This window comes from Megalobrama amblycephala, linkage group LG1 (genome assembly GCF_018812025.1).
Source record: "Megalobrama amblycephala isolate DHTTF-2021 linkage group LG1, ASM1881202v1, whole genome shotgun sequence".
Classification (NCBI taxonomy): domain Eukaryota; kingdom Metazoa; phylum Chordata; class Actinopteri; order Cypriniformes; family Xenocyprididae; genus Megalobrama; species Megalobrama amblycephala.
In genome coordinates, this window is record NC_063044.1 from 2686696 (window position 1) to 2709023 (window position 22328).

General features: G+C 37.9%; 2 protein-coding genes across 4 annotated transcripts in view; both read left to right on the plus strand.

Annotated features, from left to right (window-relative positions):
- Positions 1-12342, plus strand: part of smurf2 (SMAD specific E3 ubiquitin protein ligase 2) — a 60641-nt gene extending 48299 nt beyond the window's left edge. For both annotated transcript variants that reach the window (XM_048163429.1, XM_048163487.1), the window contains 8 exons: positions 3048-3151; positions 4173-4287; positions 4386-4564; positions 6418-6555; positions 6643-6763; positions 6844-7045; positions 7334-7409; positions 9962-12342. In XM_048163429.1, the coding sequence (XP_048019386.1) occupies positions 3048-3151; positions 4173-4287; positions 4386-4564; positions 6418-6555; positions 6643-6763; positions 6844-7045; positions 7334-7409; positions 9962-10061 (1035 nt within the window). In that variant the 3' untranslated portion in view covers positions 10062-12342. The remainder of the gene's footprint in view (positions 1-3047; positions 3152-4172; positions 4288-4385; positions 4565-6417; positions 6556-6642; positions 6764-6843; positions 7046-7333; positions 7410-9961) is intronic.
- Positions 12343-13959: 1617 nt separating this feature from the next.
- On the plus strand, positions 13960-18934 carry LOC125250869 (probable ATP-dependent RNA helicase DDX5). 2 transcript variants are annotated; one of them, XM_048163783.1, is made up of 13 exons: positions 13960-14127; positions 15062-15233; positions 15330-15426; positions 15546-15679; positions 15762-15827; positions 15909-16050; positions 16136-16296; positions 16383-16555; positions 16645-16755; positions 16840-16901; positions 16987-17046; positions 17904-18138; positions 18270-18934. In XM_048163783.1, exons 1-13 carry the CDS (start codon positions 14087-14089, stop codon positions 18301-18303), a joined length of 1488 nt encoding a protein of 495 aa, XP_048019740.1. In that variant the 5' UTR covers positions 13960-14086; the 3' UTR covers positions 18304-18934. The 2 variants fall into 2 exon arrangements, with proteins under 2 accessions (XP_048019740.1, XP_048019656.1); XM_048163699.1 differs by having other exon boundaries at positions 17904-18125.
- Positions 18935-22328: the final 3394 nt, after the last annotated feature.

The following is a 22328-nucleotide window of genomic DNA, read 5'->3' on the forward strand; positions in this document are numbered from 1 at the left end:
GGGGCTTAGCTGGAGGCAAAAAGAGACGCTGGTCTCAATGTTGACAAGCGTAAGCTAGCATGTTTTAGGAGGGATTTATTAAACATAGATGCAGAAGAAGGTTCAGAACTGTCCGAATATGTACAGTCACTGACTCTGCGGGACCGTGACAGCTATTTTTGTAAATTAACTTAAGTTTTGGATATTTCCTAGACAACATATGAATTACTTTCGGGTGGTTCGGGGAATTTTGTCAAGGTTTATTGTCTAATGTAACCTAACGCTGGGCTAACTATGATCATGGCTAGCAATGTGGATTATGTTAAGAGACCATTTCAAAGGATGGCACACACATCTATCGCTGTATGTTTGTTTAACATTTAAGCTAGTGCGCTGAAAGTTGGCGACTTTTCACCTATAAAACAGAAACTTGCTGATTTGTACTAGATAAAACCAACACACCATTACATATGCATCGATTATTTTACCTGATATGAAGTGTGCACTGCAAACACGAGTATTATTTATGATCGTCTCCGTCCAGTTTGTACGCCGTATTGCATTCAACCACAATTATCTTTTTGATTTCTGTGAAGGAATGTCTGCCGGGATCTGGTAAAACTTTAGTTTTGAACCAAAAGTCCTGTTCCTTCTATTCTGGCAGCCAAAAACACAACAAGACGACATTTTAAAGTCAAAACCTCAAACTTTTAGCGTGCCCGATATGAGTTCTTATTTATGTTTTGCCTCCAGCTAGAGCGGTGACGTCACAGTGACGTAGACAATTAAGGGGTCTATATACTACCATTTAAAGGTTTGGGGTCAGTAAGATTTTCTTCTTTTTTGGAAGAAAGTAAGACTTTTATTCAGCAAGAATGCATTAAATTGATCATAAGTCACAAAGACATTTATAATGTTACAGAAGATTTCTAAATCAATAAAGGCTGTTTATTCATCAAAGAATCTTGAAAAAAACTTTTTATTCATCAAAGAATCTTGAAAAAATTTGCATCACAGTTTCCACAAAAATTCCACAATATTACTGTTTTTATTGTATTTTTGATCAAATAACTGCAGCCTTGGTGAGCATGAGACTTCTTTAAAAAAAATTTAAAATCTTACAGACCCCAAATTTTTGGACAGTAGTGTTGATATATATGTATTTATGAGGTTTTGTTTTTAATTAGAGGAACAATCATATCACTTAAACAAACAGCCACTGTAGCCACATTTAATTCTGGAACTAGAACACAGAAAAAATATAGTTAAAAATAACTATTTTTCAGTCTAAAAGTAGCAATATTTGCCTACAAATATATTACTAAAACATTTTAATATATGAACAATATAATGTAGAGACTTCTGTGAACATTTTGTGGGCGATGCAAATGAATCATTGAATCAGAGTTTTGAATCAGTTCACTGAAACAGACAGTTTGATTCATAGAAATGAATCGAACTCACCAGCTGTACTGCTGTTTTAGCGAATAGTGTTTAAATCAGAGCACTATTAAAATTTTAACATCAGTATTTTTGGCTATTCTTGTAAAAATATCTCTATATTATTTTACTTAGTGCAATCTATGAAAAATTATATTAAGGTTTTCTTTATCCCATTGGCAAATTAAAAATGTGAAAAAGCATAAATCTCCCTAAATTTCATTAGATTCATCTTGTCATTTTGCTTCTCAAGTATTTAGATATTTAGATATTTTTACTGTAAAACAAGGCTAAGATACTGAGAAATAAAATGGTTTAATAGTTATTTATACTCATTTATATTATATCACTGTCCCGTTCCTGCCTCTTTTCACCATCATTTTTATTCTCCCTCTACTACATGTCTATCCAATAGAAAGTCAAGTGGCCAAAACAAATAAAACACTTACATTTCTTCATTTCTTTGGGCTTTTTTTGTTGTTTTTTGTGTGTCTGTGTGTGTTTTTGTTTTTTTGTTACATACCCCGCAACCTCACGAAGCAGCAGAATCCAAGTTCGCGTAGACTCAGTTGTCAGCTCCGAGACTTGTCGTCAGCGAGCAGGCAGATGGGATCTCTGTTGTCGTTTCGAGGGTGTTAGTTGCACCAGTAACACCTGTCAGTCTGAACCAGCCTTTAATAGCGGTTACAAAGCCCGAAGGCCAGGATAACCTTTACCGTAAAGGCCTTTGAGCTCTGCTGGATGTTACCCACAAATCAATTTGCGTGTGGAAAAAGCCATAATGTATCAGACATGATGTTAAACTTCATTAGCATGCAGCAAAACACCCTGCTGAGTTCAGCTAATGCGTGTGACATGTACTTCACACGCTTCTGAGCCTCATCTCAGGCCTGTTGGAAAAACATTTAACCCCCCCTCGCTCAGCTTGAAGTGATTTTTGGTCTGTGCATCTGTTTGGTCATCTGCTTTGGGGTGTTTAAGGGTGTTGAGCTGGATACGCACAGGCATTTCTGCATGCTGCATTCCAACATGCTGCTCTCTTTTTTTATGTATTGTGTTTTCTGCTCTTGGCATATACCAGGGTTATTATAGTTAACTAAACTGTTTTTGCTTGAAATAAAATAAACTTAACTTAAATAAAATAGTTAAAAAATGTTATGACAACTTATTCTGTTTCAGCTAGTTGCCAAGAATTCATTCTCATTTAGTTTAATTTGATGTACTAATGTAACTAAGACTGAAATAAAAATGAATAAAAATATTTAGACCAATTAAAACAACAATAACTAATAAAAAATGACAATACCCAACAAAAACTTTAACTAAAAATCTAAAAAAAAAAAAAAAAAATCGAACTATTAATAAAATCTATAATAGTATCTCTGATACTAAAATAACACCAGCATAAATTTTGTTTATGACCCATGACAGTTATGTGAAGTAAAAGAAGTTTGAAATTAGTATTTTCTAAACCCTTAGTGTGAATTTTCCATCTAAACCTACTGTAAGTATGATCATACAGATGACTGGTGCATCCTTATATTGGTCTGTTTAATGCTGTAATGAAAGATTTGTGACCTTTCTGTAACTCTTCATAAATTTAATCTGTGTCTCTACTATTTCCTCAGGAATCATACCGGCAAGTGATGAAGATGAGGCCGAAGGACCTGTGGAAGAGGTTGATGGTCAAGTTCAGAGGAGAGGAAGGTCTCGACTATGGTGGAGTCGCTAGGTATGAGTTTGATACTGAGCAAAAAACATTCACTATGTAACTTTTGTCCCTCTAGTGGTTAAAAAACAAAACTGCATGCATTTTGCAGAAGAACATTGTTTTGGTTGTGCTTCGGCTCTGTGTGACTGTGCGGATGTATATGACCCTTCACAATGAACTCTACATTTGGCAATTTATCTATTCAATAAAATGCCTTACTCACCTGTTAAAGGGTTAGTTTGCCCAAAAATGAAATTTCTGACATTAAGTGTCATCTTCGGAACACAAATTAAGATATTTTTGATGAAATCCGAGGGTATCTGATCCACACCTAGGCAGCAACATCATTGCACCTTTTGACGTCCAGAAAGGTAGTTAAAACATGGTTAAAGTAGTCAACATGACAACAGTGGTTCAACCTTAGTGTTATGAATCGACAAGAAACCATGTTTTCAACTATCTTTCTGGATGTCAAAAGGTGCAATGATGTTGTTGCCTATGTGTGGATCAGAAACCCTCGGATTTCATCAAAAATATCTTAATTTGTGTTCTGAAGATGAACGAAGGTCTTACTGGTTTGGAACGACATGAGGGTGAGTAATTAATGACAGAAATTTCATTTTTGGGTGAACTAACCCTTTAAGTAATAAAAACACCATCTCCATGTCGCTTTTACAGCATTTCAAAACCATCCAGCCAGGTCTAAAATATAAACACAAGTTACATAGTGCGGCTTTAAAGCTGATTGAAGAAAAATGTCTGTAATTTTGACGAAAGATGCACATTTGTATCTTTGTCCACCTCTGAAATGACTTTCCTTTTCCCCGATGAACCACCTGTTACATTTTCCACAACCAGCATACCTTTTTGTGTGGTATCCTGTTCAACTGATACATATACCACAGTATGACAGTAAAATGGGTTATGAATGCAGTTTCCTGCTGACTTTTAAAGCTGGTGTGTCCATCTAGTGGTGGAATTTGAGTATAACGTGGGCCATGTCTGTTAATAGTTTGTGCCAATATGTGTGTTTGTGTCATAGGGAGTGGTTATACTTGCTGTCGCATGAGATGTTAAATCCATACTATGGACTGTTCCAGTATTCACGAGACGACATCTACACGCTACAGATCAACCCGGACTCTGCTGTTAATCCGGTGAGTGGACCTGGAGCTGAAGCAGATATTCATTAAATGCAAGCACTTTACAAAAAACACTCACCTTTTATGTTTTCTTTTTTATTTGTTTTTTTTAGGAGCATTTGTCCTATTTCCACTTTGTGGGGAGGATTATGGGAATGGCTGTTTTCCACGGCCACTATATAGATGGAGGCTTCACTCTGCCTTTCTACAAGCAGTTGCTAGGGAAACCCATCACTCTGGATGACATGGAGTCAGTGGATCCAGACCTCCACAACAGCCTTGTTTGGATCCTGTCAGTGTGCTTTATACGTCTATTCGTACAGTACAATTATGACTCTGTCTGTATTTTCAGCAAAAGAGGGCCTGGAATGATGCATGATAAAAAAAATAAGTCTATGCTTCATAATAATAATATTAATAAAATATAAGTATAATATATTGTTATAATGATATTATAATATAATTATATAATAGTATAATAATAATAAAAAATGTTTTATTAATAATATTATAATTATAGTAATATATTGTTATAATTATAATTATATAATAATAAAAGTATAGAGTGCCTTTCCAAATCCATAGTCGCTTTACATGAAAATTTCATTATTCAGTCATTAAATCCAATTACATTAATTCGCTATTCAGATATAATCACAATTTTTTAATGGTGATTATTATTATTTGGTGAGTTAGTCCCACTTTATATAAGGTGTCATAAACTACGTCAAAAAATAATAGTTAGGTACAGTGTACTTTGTGTGTATTTATATTGTACTGGTTACAGGTTTTGTGGTATGTTAGGGTTAAGGGGTAAGGGAAGGGTCAACAGTGAAATTATAGCTGTAATTACTGATGTAATTACATGCAGGTATTTTTAATATAAGTAAAAACATTTATATATACAATAAGTGCATTGTATCAAATGATTAATTTAAATGTTAGTATACTGTATAGTAGTTAAAGACACTTAATATAAAGTGGGTCCTGAGACTTAATGTTGTCTTGCTTGTAGATATATAGATAGAGAAAACAAACATTTTATCAAATTTTAATGTGTAAATAAAACTGTACTTTTTATATATAAAATATAACTGATCATTTTAATCACCAGTTTTAATCACATTTTGTCTTCATTATATCGTTCAATTTAGTCCTGAGATGTTATGAAGTTTAATGTAATCTTTCAATTAATATTACAATTTAAAAAATTGTATAATAAAATTGTCATTTAATTTATATATAGAGAGAGAGAGAGAGAGAGAGAGGGTTTCAATGGCAACAACATAAACAAACATTTTGTGGCCCAAACTTAACTTCTGGTAGACTTCCAAAAAGAGTCAATAACAACAAAATCCCTCTAGAGTAGATTATTTCTGATAACAAGTGAAATAAATACCAAGTAAATTACATTAGCTAGCCAGTTAAAACTATGTCTAGCCAGTATTTTGGGTTACCAGTAGAAGAAAAGAACCATTGCTTGGCCAAACATAACTGACCCTTCGCCGGGAGTTTGATTGACAAGCGATCTAACCAATCAGAACGCCGCATCCGCCATTTTGTCCGACAAAGCAGACAGTAGTTAGAAGATTAACCTCGGTGGAGTTAAACTTGAAAAAGTGTGTCTATTGACGTCTCTACGCGTTTGAAACAACATTCATTCTCATGTTTATTTGACGCTATAAATGAACTAGTGGGAAGAGATGATCGGTTAATGAGACGCTTGAGCTGAGGCGTTACAGCAATCTGTCACGACACATTAAAGAGCCACAAAACGGTATTTATTGTTTGAATTTCTTTAATCACTACACCGTTTGAAAGCTGGGACTTTGTTTTATATCATAAGTAACCTGCTTTGTCTTGTCTGTCGACGTGTTGTCAGTTTCCTCTTTGTTCTGCGATGTATTTTTCACTGCGTGTGGCGTCACAGCGCCAGGGCTTGTCGGACAAAGCAACAGTAACTAAGGGGGGCGGGTCTTTGCGAAGGGTTAATTGTAACAAAGTTACTACTCGTTCAGACTCGTTCAACAAACACAGACTACACAGTTAACTTCAGGCCAGGCGTGTAAGAGTGGAAACCGTCTATAATGTATACATAATTAATAAAATAATAATTAACCTTTTTTCTTCTCTGTGTGTATTCAGAGATAATGACATCACGGGGGTGTTGGACCACACGTTCTGCGTAGAACACAATGCATACGGAGAGATCATTCAGCATGAGCTGAAACCCAATGGTAAGAGCATCCCCGTCACCCAGGACACCAAGAAGGAGTATGTGAGGTAAGCGTGGGGTCTTTCTGCACCTTCCTCCTCCCGTTCTAATGTGTCTCTGCAGAGTTGTAACGTCTCGTGCCTGTTTTTGCACAGGCTGTATGTGAACTGGCGGTTCCTGAGGGGCATCGAGGCTCAGTTCCTGGCCCTGCAGAAAGGGTTTAATGAGGTCATCCCACAACACCTACTCAAGGCGTTTGATGAGAAAGAGTTGGAGGTATGAAAACATCAGTCCTTCATAATTGCCATTGCCAACCATAACAGTGAGCAGGGTTCAAGTGTTTCTCTTACTTTCAGCTTATTGTGTGTGGACTGGGGAAGATCGATATCAATGACTGGAAGTCAAACACCCGTCTGAAGCACTGCACTCCTGACAGTAACATCGTGAAGTGGTTCTGGCGGGCCGTGGAGTCGTACGATGAGGAGCGGAGAGCCAGACTGCTGCAGTTTGTCACCGGCTCTTCCAGAGTACCGCTGCAAGGATTCAAAGCCCTGCAAGGTACCTGAGGTCACCAGTTTCTCTTTCAGGATCTGGAAAGGAAGCTCAGACTTGTGTACAGTTACATCAATTTGATACATATAACATGGGCTAATCTATTTTATTATGTTTAGATAGATAGATAGATTAGATTAGATCTTTTTTTTAGGGTTTCAAATCATGTGTTTATTATTGCAATGGTTTTGAACTAGAGTCTGTCCTGGAAATATGATCAAGTTTCAAGTTTTCAAGTTTCTTACTTACTTGAAATCATACATATATGTTTGTACTAAAACGCTGTATGATCAGGTGCTGCTGGACCACGCCTCTTCACCATTCACCAGATTGACGCCAGCACCAACAACCTGCCCAAAGCACACACTTGGTAAGCACATTTCTATAGACTAGTGGTCAAACAATATGGGCTTTTCAAAAGACAATGGCAATATTTAGAGAGCAGTGACACATATACAAAATTTGTATTATCATTTTATTTTTTTATTTATTTTTTTATTAAATTGTAGAAATAATTAAAGTATTATACACTACCATTAAAACATTTGTGGTCAGTAAGATGTTTTCAAAAGAAATTCATATGTTTATTCAGCAAAGACACATTAAATTGTTCAAAAGTGACAGTAAAGACATTTATAGTGTAAAAGATATTTCAAATAAGTTTGGTTCTTTTGAACTTTTTATTCATCAAAGGATCCTGAATAAAATAAAAGTTTCCTTAATAATAAGCAGCACAACTGTCAACATTGATGATAATAATAAATGTTTCTTGAGCAGCAAATCATCATATTAGAGTGATTTCTGAAGGATCATGTGACACTGAAGACTGGAGTAATGATTCAGAAAATTCAGCTTTTGAGGAAAAATGACATTTTAAATGTGAAGAGTTCAGATGCAAAAGCCGCTAAATGCCACCTCCGTCAAAAATGAGATGATATTGAGGGAATGTTCTCCGCATATAGTATACGTTCGTTCATCAAGTACTTTCGCTTCAAATCCCCTAAATCCCAGCGTCAGCCCATTCAGAAATACTGGTTCGTTGACAGAAACCACTAGAAGCCACTTCCGGTTGTCAGCAAAAGCCTCTAAGACCACAGAAGATCCAATCAGAAGATGCGAATTGAATCATATGATATCAAGATGAATGGCGGTGTGCGTATGAGCCGGCTTTCAATTGCTGAGCTGCAAGTTTTTATCATGTTTTGTCCATCGTTACAGTGGCAATGACAGGATTTAGTGATTAGCAAGTAAACATAACAGTGTTCCTTGTGCTGCTGTAAAGCTGATAGAAACTGACATTTTACTATGTCTTGTTGTCCAAAGAGGTGGACTTTTGCGAAAAAAGCACACATGGAACTTAGCTGGCTTTGCAGCAAAAGACAGTCAATTTTGTTAGATATCAATGTATTGACTAAAGTGAAAATAAAGCATTTCAATAACTGACTAATAACCTTTTCTTTGCCACTGAAGTGAAATTACTGAACCTAAACATAGGAGCCTGGTAAAAAAAAAATGCTCATTTAAAAAGAAAACATGTCAGACGGAGGTTTTTGCATCTGAACTCTTCATGTATTAATATTAAGTTATTTTAAAGGTGCCATCGAATGAAAAATTTAATTTACCTCGGCATAGTTAAATAACAAGAGTTCAGTACATGGAAATGACATACAGTGAGTCTCAAACACCATTGTTTCCTCCTTCTTATATAAATCTCATTTGTTTAAAAGACCTCCGACGAACAGGCGAATCTCAACATAACACAGACTGTTACGTAACAGTCGGGATCATTAATATGTACGCCCCCAATATTTGCATATGCCAGCTCATGTTCAAGGCATTAGACAAGGGCAGTCAGTATTAACGTCTGGATCTGTGCACAGCTGAATCAACCGACTAGGTAAGCAAGCAAGGACAAAAGCGAAAAATGGCAGATGGAGCAATAATAACTGACATGATCCATGATAACATGATATTTTTAGTGATATTTGTAAATTGTCTCGTTAGCATGTTGCTAATGTACTGTTAAATGTGGTTAAAGTTACCATCGTTTATTACTGTATTCACGGAGACAAGAGCCGTCACTATTTTCATTTTTAAACACTTGCAGTCTGTATAATGCATAAACACAACTTCATTCTTTATAAATCTCTCCAACAGTGTGTAATGTTAGCTTAAGCCCGTTAGCCACGGAGCACCATCAAACTCATTCAGAATCAAATATAAACATTCAAATAAATACCATACTCACATGATCTGACGCGTGCATGCAGCATGAATGACGAACATTTTGTAAAGATCCATTTTGAGGGTTATATTAGCTGTGTGAACTTTGTTTATGCTGGTTAAGGCAGTCACGAGCTCGGGGGCGGGGGAGCGCGAGATTTAAAGGGGCCGCGCGCTGAATCGGTGCATATATAATTATGGCTCAAAATAGGCAGTTAAAAAAAATGAATTTAAAAAAATCTATGGGGTATTTTGAGCTGAAACTTCACAGACACGTTCAGGGGACACCTTAGACTTATATTACATCTTGTTAAAACTGGTTCTAGGGCACCTTTAAATTGCAATTATATTTCACAAATATTACTGTTTTTACTATATTTTTGATCAAATAAATGCAGCCTTGGTGAGAATAACAGGCTTCTTTCAAAAACATTAAAAAAATCTTACAGACCACAAACTTTTGAAATGCTAGTCTATAAATATAAAAAATATTTTAAAACAGAAATTAGCATAGCCGTCCGTAGATTTTGAAGCCGGTGCATGGAGGAGCTAACACTGGTGTTAAATGGTTTCACCTGATACAATAATCTCAAGTGTCAAGTACTAAACAGTATATAAATCAGTCATTAGTACAAACTACTAACATTTTCTGCACTCTAATTCACCAATGCTATTTGTTTCTTTTCAACTTCACCTCAGCTTCAACCGTATTGACATTCCTCCATACGAGAGCTACGATAAACTCTACGACAAACTGCTGACGGCCATCGAGGAGACCTGCGGCTTCGCTGTGGAATGATCGTCTGCGGCTGGCGCTCGCAGAGGAACCTTTCTCCAGGCGGGACATACCTGTCAGTCAGCCGGCAGACGTGTGGGCCTCACGGGGAAGCTCAGACGGAAGGGCGGATTATACCGCAGCACTCAACGCCTGATGCTGCTATACAGATCTTTCTGCATTATTTGAAAAGAAGAGAAGAAAACAGTGGATCTTTTCAGCTGCTAGTAACTCTTTTACTCACTATTTTGGAACCTCCTCTTCCTCTTCCTTTTTTTTTTTTTTTTTTTTTAACTCCATACTTTGATTTTTAGCATTAAGACAACATATTAACAGTATTTCATGTAGCATTTTCACAGACTAGACGTTAGGAGAGGCCGAACTTTAGCGGGGCACGCAGAACAAAAGCGTTCCAGCATAAGCTAACGTAGAAGCACTACTGTCCTTACCGAAGACGAGACGAGAGGAAGATACCAATGTCAACAAAAATACTGCAAAGTTGGTCATTTGGGACTTGAAACTTTTCTTGTTGCACAGGGTGCTGATCTTCGGCTCGCTTGGACTTTAGCAGGCCTCGAGATGACTTTCCTTCCGATCAGGGAACTGGGCTCCGCTGGCCTCTTTTGGGCTGCCCTACACCGGACACCATCTTGACTACCTGTGCTTCATTCCCGGAGACTGGTGTCATCCGCAGTCCGACTCATAAGCTTGATGAAAGTGAACGAACGAAAACATGAATTCTTAGGTAGGTAGGTAGTTAGTCTAGCTTTATTTTTATACAGTGTGAGAGGACAAGGTGAAAAGAATAAAATTATACAGATATAATATATTGGCATCGTCGTAGGAAGCGTTGCCGATGTTTCCAGAGCAAAAAATGAAGTTTTAAAAAAAGGATGTGCCCATTGAAAAAGGCTTCAGTGAGGTTGGCATTGGCTTGCTTTGAATGTCTGACAAATTCCATCTTTTTTGTTTGTTTGTTTTTTTTTAAGAAAACTACAAATTGTGAAGAAAAACATTTTAATATGCATTATTGGTGTCAACTTTTTTTTGGTAATGGAATTCTAATTTGTCTCAGATGTCAACTGAACCCTTTAAAAGATTTAAATATGATGAATATGTATGAGCATGTTAATGAGACGTGAAATGTCTTCCATTTCATACCTTCTCATTTGTTTTGGGCTGTTTTTTGTTTTTTTTTTTCCTTTCATAAAAGAAGTAAATGCAATTGTTTACCCCTCATGGAAATCAAGGGAGAGGAGTGTCTATATCACTTGTTATTTTTGTGATTTATTATTAACCCGTTGTAGTACCAATTTACTGAACTTTTTACCATGCAAAAATGTCACTGGCCTTCAGTGAGCATTACAGATGAACTGCAAGGAGGATCGCTGTACTAAAGAACAAGAAACAGTTCTATCTTTTATAGGAATACATCAGCTTTAGGTGTAAATCTAGCAGAAAACAAAAGCATGTCTAATGTGCTCTTTGTAAGCCTCCGAAATGCACAGCTTGAAAACCTGTTTCTTCAGGATTATTAAAAGAAACTGCATAAATAAACAAATGCAGTTTATATATATATATATATATATATATATATATATATATATATATATATATTGTTGAATGTTTCTGAGATGCTGCCTGTCTATAGCAATCCTCTATGACCATGGACTGTTGTTAAGAGTTTGCATACGCTGAAAATGAGCTATACATCTTTTGTTACATTTTTTTTTTTTATATATATATATATATATATATAAATTTGAGTGTGAAAGAAGGTGAAAAAAAATAATAAAAAAAGCCTCTGGATGGATCAGTTAAATATTCTGAGATGGTGCTTTGTATAGTTATAGAATATTGTTCATATATGTGGGTCACTGACTGTCATTTATCTTTTAATTTAATTAGATTTGAAAGAAAAAAAAATACATTTTGCACACACACTATATAATGGCTGTATATAATAGGCAACAAATTCTATTTACCAAACTCTTTATGGAATGAATGATTATATATTTCATTTAAATCTGGTGCACACACAAAGATCTCTTCGTTATCTCTTCTTTTAATCTTTTTTTATTATTATTAATATTATTGTATAGTTAAATAGGCCTCCAGTCCATATGGGATGCCCTGTTGACTTTAAGAGGGTCGTTCCTTTATAGCATGATTTACTAGCAACACTTTTAACTTTCATAGCTGACCGGTGCAATTTGCTAAATGTAACACACACTATCATTTTTTTGTAAGAGTGTTTTATTTTTGTGTGTAATTAGATCTGATTAAACTTGCCTTCCTGATGGGATCACTGTGGCCGCCTGGTTCTGTATGACTGTGTCCAAATAATGCAAAAAAAAAAAAAAGTCTTTAATTATTCTTTCATTTCAGTGATTGAGTTAAAGAGGGCAGAATCTGTATTTGACCATTGGGATTCTATGTTAAAAGGGGTTACATCCTTGATGCATAGTTAATTTACCTTATTCAAACTGCAATAAGAATGATTGCAAATACAGTAGTATTAGGTTTAGTAGTGTGGCAGAAGAGTATCAGAGTGCTTCACAGTCTTTTTGTGACACCAACATGGGCTGTTCATCTTGGAACAAAGGGGCTGATGCCCCTATTAGAATAAGAAAGAAATTGTTCTCCATTTTAAAAAGCAGGGAGAGGTGTGAATATACCCCTTTTAGCAAGTATTCTAGGTGTCAAGACTTGATTTGTCCAAATCGAAAGACAGACTTAAATTTTTACCTTTTACCCAAAGTTGTGTAACTCAAAATGAGAGCATTGCCAATAGAGTTCTTGTTTACTACATAAAATTGTACTCTATAGCTTACATTACCAATCACAAGTTTGACCACACCTACTTTTTTCACATTTTATAATAGTTACTTAAATCATCAGAACTATGAAATAACCCAAATGAACACATTTTTGAATATAAGTGTAAAAAACATATTCAGTATATTTCATTCTCTCAAACAACTATATATATAACAGTATAAAATGAACGTACAAAGGCACAATTTATATTTGTCTTCTAAACTAACCTCCAGTTTCACAGACAAGCCTTAAGCCCAGACTAAAATGCATATTTGAGGTGTTTTAACTGAAAACAAATATCTTAATTTATGTCAGTGCCATTATTTTGGCTCATGATGCACAATAGTGTTTTCTAGGGCGTTTATAAAAACTACTTAAATGAACTAATTGAACTAAGGCATAACCTTGGCTTAATCTAAGCCCTGTATGTGAAACCAAGCCTAAGAGTTTTTTAGTTTGTAGTCCTAAAACCTGGAAGAGAAATAGCATTTCATAGATTTTCTAAAAGCACTTAAAGGGTTAGTTCACCCAAAATGAAAATAATGTCATTTATTACTCATCCTCATGTCGTTCCACACCCGTAAGACCTTCATTAATTTTCAGAACACAAATTAAGATATTTTAGTTGAAATCCGATGGCTCCGTGAGGCCTGCATAGCCAGCAATGACATTTCCTCTCTCAAGATCCATAAAGGTACTAAAAGCATATTTAAATCAGTTCATGTGAGTACAGTGGTTCAATATTAATATTATAAAGCGAGGAGAATATTTTTGGTTTAACTCTAGAGCCAATTAAATTCAAAGTTGTGCATTGTTATTGACTACAGTTCACTAATTTAAAAAAAAGAACATAAAGTGCCATCATACTGCCATGTTTTTGAACATGTACCACGGTAAGTTCAATGTAAATACCATGAAGTATGATAATACAAATCATGCAGATACCATGTGATACCACCATTTTATAATTGTATCCTCACAACAGTCTTTGCAGGGATTAAACAACAGATCTTAAAAACAAAAGTCTAATCTCCAAACGCGCATGCTCAGCGACGAGTGCGCGCCAACGTCAGAAAGACGTCAGCAGTTTTCCGGAAGCCACTTCCTCTTCCTATAAAGCTCGTCGAGTGCAGGTTGTGGTCGGCGTTCACAAGCACCGTCACTGCGCATAACTGGAGAAAAGGAACGTCCGAGTATTTATTTTTTAATTTATAATTTCAGATTTCAATATGCCTGGATATTCCGACAGAGACCGCGGTCGTGACAGAGGGTAAGAGTTTCTTGTGTTTCGAAGGAAGATTTGTGATGATTTAAAAATATTAACGTTAATCCGATGCGATTTTTGTGATTGATTAGATTATTGTGACTGTTAATCGATTATTTTCACGATATATTGAATGATTTTACAATCTGTTTGTCGTGAGATTGAATCTGACCGAATGTGTGTTAGTGTATTAGAGGGTGCGTAGGTACGTATCCATTTTCACGACAAAAATCGCGTGGAAAAAGCGTGTCTGCTGTTTTAACTTGTAAAATATGTTATAAACGTCGAAAAGTGGCGTGTTCGTGTTACATTTAAGATGAATTTCGTAGGTTTATATCGTTTAAAGGCCTCGTCGGGCCATGTGGCTGTGATGTTATAAAATGCCGGCCGGTTTTTTCCTCTTTGTCTCCTGCCGGTAGGAAATAAAATGGCAGCGGCGTTAAAACGTGGCGCAGAAAAGAATTCACGATGTGAATCGAAACCTGAGCTTCTGCCATGTATTATTCAGACCTTTTGTGTTTTGCTTACCGGGCGTTTGTTTTTTTGGTCAGGTAATGAGTACAAAAGCACGCGTACCTTTTATTTTTCAATGTTACCATGGTAAACCAATGATGTGCTACATGACGGTATGGCGTATTTATCGGAAATGCCATTTTACACACCACTGTACTATGGTACTACCATATTTATTTATGCTTTTAGTGTTGTACTCATAATTTACATGTTTTGTTGGGGGGGTTATATAATGTTGATGTTAACCCCCACCCAAAAAAAAAAAAAAAAAAAAAAACCTGAAATGTGCATCACACTTAAAGTATTGGCACCATGACCATGCCAATTCCATGGTACCATTATATATATATATATACATACATACTGGCATCCACCAGTTAATTTAAGCCCAAATGTTCTAAAATAATGTCTCTTTATTTACTAATAGCTACAGCAGTGGCCCCCCACGCTTTGGAGGCAGCAGAAATGGACCACCTCCGGGCAAGAAGTTTGGGAATCCAGGTGACCGTCTGCGGAAAAAGCACTGGAACCTGGATGAGCTCCCCAAGTTTGAGAAGAACTTCTATCAGGAGCACCATGAGGTTTCTCGGAGGTCACCTGTAAGTAAATGCACAATTGTGGGTTGGGATGGTTGGGATTTCCCCCTCCTCATCATTTGGAGATTTTAAAGGTGTAGCGTGTCTTTTGTATTGCAGCAAGATGTTGAACACTACAGGAGGACTAAAGAGATCACAGTGAAGGGTCGAGACTGTCCCAAACCCATCATGAAGTTCCATGAAGCAAGCTTTCCAAGTAAGTTGATGCTTGCTTGAAGAATTGTGGAAGATTTCTATTTTATTAATTAAATTTTTTTTTTTAATTAATGTTGAGTTTTACAAGGTTAAACTAACCATTTTTTATGTTTTATGTAGACTATGTAATGGATGTGATCACTAAACAGAACTGGACTGAACCAACCCCCATTCAAGCTCAGGGGTGGCCAGTTGCACTTAGCGGCAAAGATTTGGTCGGCATTGCACAGACCGGCTCGGGAAAAACCCTCTCGGTATGATGCTTATGAACCATCCTGTCATATTGTCCAGTTGTGAGTAATTTTTACAGGTTTTAATGAGTGTTTTCTTCTACAGTACTTGCTTCCTGCTATTGTTCACATAAACCACCAACCATTCCTGGAGCACGGAGATGGCCCCATTGTAAGTTCAACAATCCGTCAAGTGTAAATCCGAATCGTTGTCTTAAAACCGGCATTTTAAATCGGGTGTTTTTCTCTTTAGTGCTTGGTGTTGGCTCCCACCCGTGAGTTGGCACAGCAAGTCCAGCAGGTGGCAGCAGAGTACGGCAAAGCTTCTCGTCTCAAGTCCACCTGCATCTATGGAGGCGCTCCCAAAGGACCACAGATCCGGGACCTGGAAAGGGGTACGAGTGGAACCGAGCTTGAATCTCTTTGGAATGCTTTTTTTAATGGTGTGCTAAATGTCTAACGTTTCTACTGCTTTTTCAGGGGTTGAGATCTGCATTGCCACACCCGGAAGGCTTATTGATTTCCTAGAAGTCGGAAAAACAAATCTGCGCAGATGCACGTATCTTGTGCTGGACGAAGCTGACAGGATGCTTGACATGGGTTTTGAACCTCAGATTCGGAAAATTTTGGACCAAATCAGAGTATGCATTGTTTTGATGGATTTTTAATGCACTCATAGCTGTTATCTCTTGAAAAATGTTAATTTTCTTATCGTTTCCTCCTGTAGCCGGACCGACAGACTCTAATGTGGAGTGCTACGTGGCCCAAAGAGGTGAGGCAGCTAGCCGAGGACTTCCTGAAGGAGTATGTACAGATCAACGTTGGTGCTCTGCAGCTCAGCGCCAACCACAACATCCTACAGATTGTTGATGTTTGCAATGATGGCGAGAAAGAGGACAAGTAAGTGCTGGGAACATTAGGAGTGAACTAAGTTTGGTTTTGGTGGCTCTGTGAGGCAATGCATAACAATGAACTTTGTTCCTTTTCAGACTGATACGTCTGCTGGAGGAGATCATGAGCGAGAAGGAGAACAAGACCATTATTTTTGTGGAGACCAAAAGGAGGTGTGATGACCTTACTAGGAGGATGCGTAGGGATGGGTAAGATGACCTCCTTTGCTTCACCATGGTACGGTTGCTTTGTTTGGATGTCAAACGGAGTAACTTCATTGGCTTTTATTACAGGTGGCCAGCAATGGGTATCCATGGAGACAAAAGCCAGCAGGAAAGGGATTGGGTGCTCAATGGTATGTGTTCGCCCTAAAGGTCTCGGATAATCAACTCATTCTTGGTTAATTCACTTTGATTTGACTTGTTTTCCTGCTTCAACAGAATTCAAATATGGAAAAGCGCCCATCCTCATTGCCACAGATGTCGCCTCCAGAGGACTAGGTTTGTTATTCCTACTTAATATGTCCTTTAACATTTCATATTGTGTTTTCTATGAAGTTCTGCCGTTTCCTTTTAACTGCTGTGCCTTTCTGAGCCCCTCTCACCTGAAGGTGGAGTCTTGGAGGCAGGACCTTGGCATGACGCGTCCAGGTTCACCAGGAGGGGGTAAGGAGCTCCTCTGTGGAGTTCTGCCTGTCTGCCAGCCAATCAAATTGCATTCAGAGGTGGTCGGAGCTCCGTGATTGGGGCGTAATCCAAGGGGCGGCATACCATGGAGGAGTGCGGCGCCGTTGGGTGGTCGCACTTGCGTCCTGCTCGCATCTGCTCTCGCGCAACAGCTTGAACTGTTGAACTTTTTAAGTTTAAGGACTGGGCGTTTTCGTAATAGGAAGTGTCTTGTATTAAATTTTAGTTTTGCCATCGAGAGCAGTTGCTTTAATCTACATGCCTCCGCACTGAATGCGATTACCCGGCTGGTCGATGCGTGCCCTCCTTTTGCTGGCTTCAGTCATGTCGAGTCCTGCCAAAGAGAATCATATTTTCTTTCAAGTGAGCACCGGTTGGTTGGAAAGCTTGCGTCAGCCTTAAATTTAAGCCCTATAATCGGTCTTGTTTTTGAGCAAGTTGAGTCTTGGCAAGATGCAGCAGTTTGTCTTGTCACTTTTAATAGAGGACAATGTTAATTGTCATATGGATCCTTAAAGTCCTGATTTTTAACCATCCTTTCCTCAGCATGGTAAGTCGATGACCTATCGTTCATTTGTTTCCCTTGCTAACGTCTGTTATTCTCGCTGCTGTGGCGGTGTGCACCCGCACTCCTCTATTCCTGCCATGGCACGTCCATTTTCTCTTAACAGATGTGGAGGACGTCAAATTTGTCATTAACTATGACTACCCCAACAATTCCGAGGACTACATTCACCGCATTGGCCGTACGGCTCGCAGTCAGAAAACTGGCACGGCGTACACTTTCTTTACGCCCAACAACATGAAACAGGCTCACGACCTCGTCTCTGTCCTCCGCGAGGCCAACCAAGCCATAAACCCCAAGCTCATCCAAATGGCCGAAGACAGAGGAGGTAAATCCAATTGGTGAGATACAAGAACTGTGGTTTAACTGCAGACAGTTTTGTACTTCATAATCTCTCTCTAAAAGGGTACGGCTCGGATTTAGTTTCTGATCTGTTGGCGAACTCCAGTTTAACTCATCGTTTCTTTTCCAGGTCGTTCAAGGGGAGGGCGAGGTGGGGGGTATAGGGACGATCGCCGGGATCGCCACTCCAGCAGCAGGCGGGACTTCAACAGCTACAGCCAGGACAACCGTAATGGTGACTCTTATGGGCAAAAGAAGGTGTTTGGAAACAAGACTCAAAATGGATCTAGCGGCTACAACAACAGCAGCAGCAGTAGTAGCTTTAATGGGGGTTACAGCAATAACGGACAGGGTAACTTTGGCAATCAGTCTGGTGGCTATGGAAACCAAGGCTATCAGAACCAGCAGTTTGGTCCCAGTCAAGGGGGCGTTCAAAACAGCATGAACCACCCTCCACCGTTCCCCTTCAACCCCCAACAGATGCCACAGTCCATGCAGTTCCCCATGGCCCCTCCTGCATTCCCTCAGTAAATGCAGTTTCATTTTGCTAATCTTAATCTTTAATTGTTCTGTTCGAGTAACTTTATTTCTTCAAGGCAGGTTGTAAAATGTACATGCTGTGCAGGATATTTTTTTTTCCCCCCCGCCCTCCCCCTTTTTGTTAGGTGTATTTCATTTTTTTAGTAACTTAAAGTTATTTTGTACTATGTAGAGGTAATGAAGGATCTACACTTGTAAAAATGTCAAGGGCCATTAATGGCTGTTGCATGGTCCTCAAATAAAATATTAAATGACTCTTTGTGTCTGTCCTCTTTATGTCAAGTCACATCTAATGTTTTGATGAACCTTGTTGCCTGGGGTTATAGTTTTAGACTATTACAGGAGAACAAATGAAGCAATTTTAAATTTGTCAAGTCCTCAAAAAATTTTCACTTGAAAGTGACTGGTGCCATAACTCTTAGTAGGAAGTGGATCATTTTTCAGCTCAATTTTATGACTTGTATTTTCATTAACAATTATTGGGTCGTTATTTAAATTCTGACTTCTTCCTTTGAAAGTTCTTGGTAAGTATTTGACATTAGGCGTACTTTATGATTAACAAGTATGCCAGTCTTAAGAAGAGAACCTGTAAATCATACCTTTTATAATTTGATATATAAAATGTAAGAAGTGTAACACCAACGAGATTGATCCACTACTTGTTTCGTTTAAACATTGATAACCCCAATGAAATGGGATAAAGACAAACATTCTTTTAAATTATTTATTTGCATACGCTGGACCTTGCACTGATTAACCTGGAAAACAGTTTTCCCCAAAAAATAAGCAACTCAACATTTTGAGTAGTAGGGTAAATGTTGCAGAAGTGCTATACCAGATGAAGGGATTTTATCAGGGATTTAAAAATGTGCAAAACAATATGGTATATTTCAGTTGCATTACTTAAAACGTTACATTGAATGGTGCCTTTTATATGGGGTTTCTTGAATATTTGAAATATTTTTCACGATTGACAAGCTAAAGAACACATAATCTTGACTCGTTACAGAGGAGAATGGCTCTCGATGACCACTGATTCATACAGACTCATGGTCATGAGTGACACTGCAGAAATCACTCTGGCTAAATGGCAAGGTGTTTGCAGTGAATAAGGTATTGGTATTATTAATTTGTGATTGTGTGAAAATCCAGATTAATTTTATGGCTGTGTGTGTACTGCTATTCACTACGTTATGGGGACCAAATGTCCCCACAAGTATAGTAATACCAGTAAATTGTAGGTCCCCATGAGGAAACAAGCTTATAAATCATACAGAATTGAACTTTTTGAAAATGTGGAAACATTTTGTAAACCAGTCTGTGTTTATGCTATGTGTAAAATTGTGTTTTACTATCGAGGATTGTGTTATCTCTCCTTCCCTTCAGGTTAAGTGTCTGGGTGCCATCTTCACATGCAAATAACATTAACATATTATCATTTGCGAAATATTAAACGTTTTCGACCATCTCTTTCTGCTGTTAGTACTGCTGTTCTTGTGCATGCATTAGTCACTGCATTAGTCGTATTGACTATTGTAATTCTCTTCTCAGTGGTGTTTAACAGAAACTTCTGTACGAACTTCAAATGGTCCTCAGCATCCCGGATCATTACACGAACACTGTTGATAGAACTACAGAATAGCTATCGTGAGCATCCTCTCCTGTGTTTATAGTGTAATTGAAAATCCTGTATGATGGGGCATACAGGTGCAAACTGGGGGGAAAATATCGTTTATGGACTGGGAGCTTTTGAGCTTTTCGGTCGGTCACATAATTCGGCACAACACCAGAATCCGCGCCAGACCAATTATTTGTCTATGCTAATAAATAAGACTGAAACTTGTCATAGAGAGAGAGAGAACTAATTATAATAAAACATATAAAGAGAGTGGGTGTGGGTAATTTACCTGCAAGGAAGTCACGCGCACTGTAGTTGGTTCACAGTCCTCGCGCTTCAGTAGGGCGCGCGCGAGCTAGTGCGTGTATTTCCTGACGAGTGAAGTCAAAAGTAAAGAGCGCAAACACTGACAAAACGCTACATGTTTTGAGGAAGAAAAAAAAACGAATTGAACGACACATGCAGGAGCAGCATGGGGAGATCACACATGTCTGTCAGGTAAGACACTTCACCGTTAACTCGAGCTGTTCTGGAGATTCGCTCCGTTTTTTTGCTGGTTTGAGTATGTTGATCGTAAATTACTTAAGTGCACTTTGTGAGCTTTCTCTTTGTGAGATTAGGCCCTAATGATCAAATGGGCTTTTGCTTTCATGTTTCACCTAGTTCGCCCTGCCTCGACATGAATCCTAGCCTGTAGATAGATGTCAGATATGAAAATTAAATGATGGCACATGCAAGAGCACAACAATAGTTAAATAAGTGTTAGCTATAATATTCCACATAATTGAAGGAATTAAAAAAGTTATGTGGCTGATGTATCAGAGATCACTATTCAGGTTTCACACTGTATATATGTAAACCCTTGTATTATGTTCTGATCATGTTTTAAAGTCTGCAAAAAGCAGAGGTTGCAATAGCCTCTTTTTCTCTTTTGTGCTAGTGAAACGGCTTCTTGTACAAAAAGCAGATGTAGGATGGGACTTGATATTGTCTATCTGAAATTGATTGGATGGTTGGATCATTGTCATTTGCTATTGCTGTGATGTCATGTGAGGGACAGTTTGTCCCGCCCTCGTGCCAGTAAACACGTCATCTGAGAAGAGATGTCGCTGCAAGAGGGAGGGGAAGTTATTTTGATTAAAGACTGAGGGCAAAAAAAGATGTGCACTATGGAGCCCCGCACATGACATGCAGGAAAAAAATAGTAGGCTAAATTGTGCGCATGATTTACTAAGCCATTACCTCGATTTATAAAGCATGCACACAGATTACTAAGTTGTTCCCTCGATTTTTTTTTTTTAATCGTGCGCAAAACTTAGTAATTCGTTCCCTCGAATTGCTAAATCGTGCGTGATCAACTCAGCGCTTGTCATATGTCACAAATATTTCTCAACCACATAATGTTTATTTTAGGTTTCAGACATAAATTCTAATAAGTCAAGTCAAGTTACCTTTATTTATATAACGCTTTTTACAATGCAGATTGTGTCAAAGCAGCTTTACAGTGATAACTGGCAAATAATTTTGGCTGCACAGCAGCTCTTAAATTAAATGGTGTCATTGTCCAGCTTAAGTAAATTCAGTATTGATTCATTCCGTTGTAAAAATCAATAGCTACTAATTTAGTTAATTTATCTATACATCAGCCTAGCTCAGTTCAGTTCACATGCAATGGTGTCAATGCAGGCAGATCAAAAACACTGTTGAACATCAAGTGTCCCCAACTAAGCAAGCCAAAGGCGAAAGTGGCAAGCAACCCATCAGGTGTCAAAATGGAGAAAAACACTTTTGAAAAAAACAGGCTCAGTCGGGGGGCCAGTTTTTTTCTCTGGCCAACAACGAACAGTGCATGATTATGATTCAGGCAGCATTACAGGTCATAAATCCGATTGGGATCGCAACAGTCAAAATATTTAATCCAGTTCCATCTGGTTGAAGATTGGATTCATCTCACCGGTATGGAAACTATTTGTTGGGGATCTATGCTTCTGGCTGTCGTGTCGACCTTTACAGGGGATGATCTCGTTGACA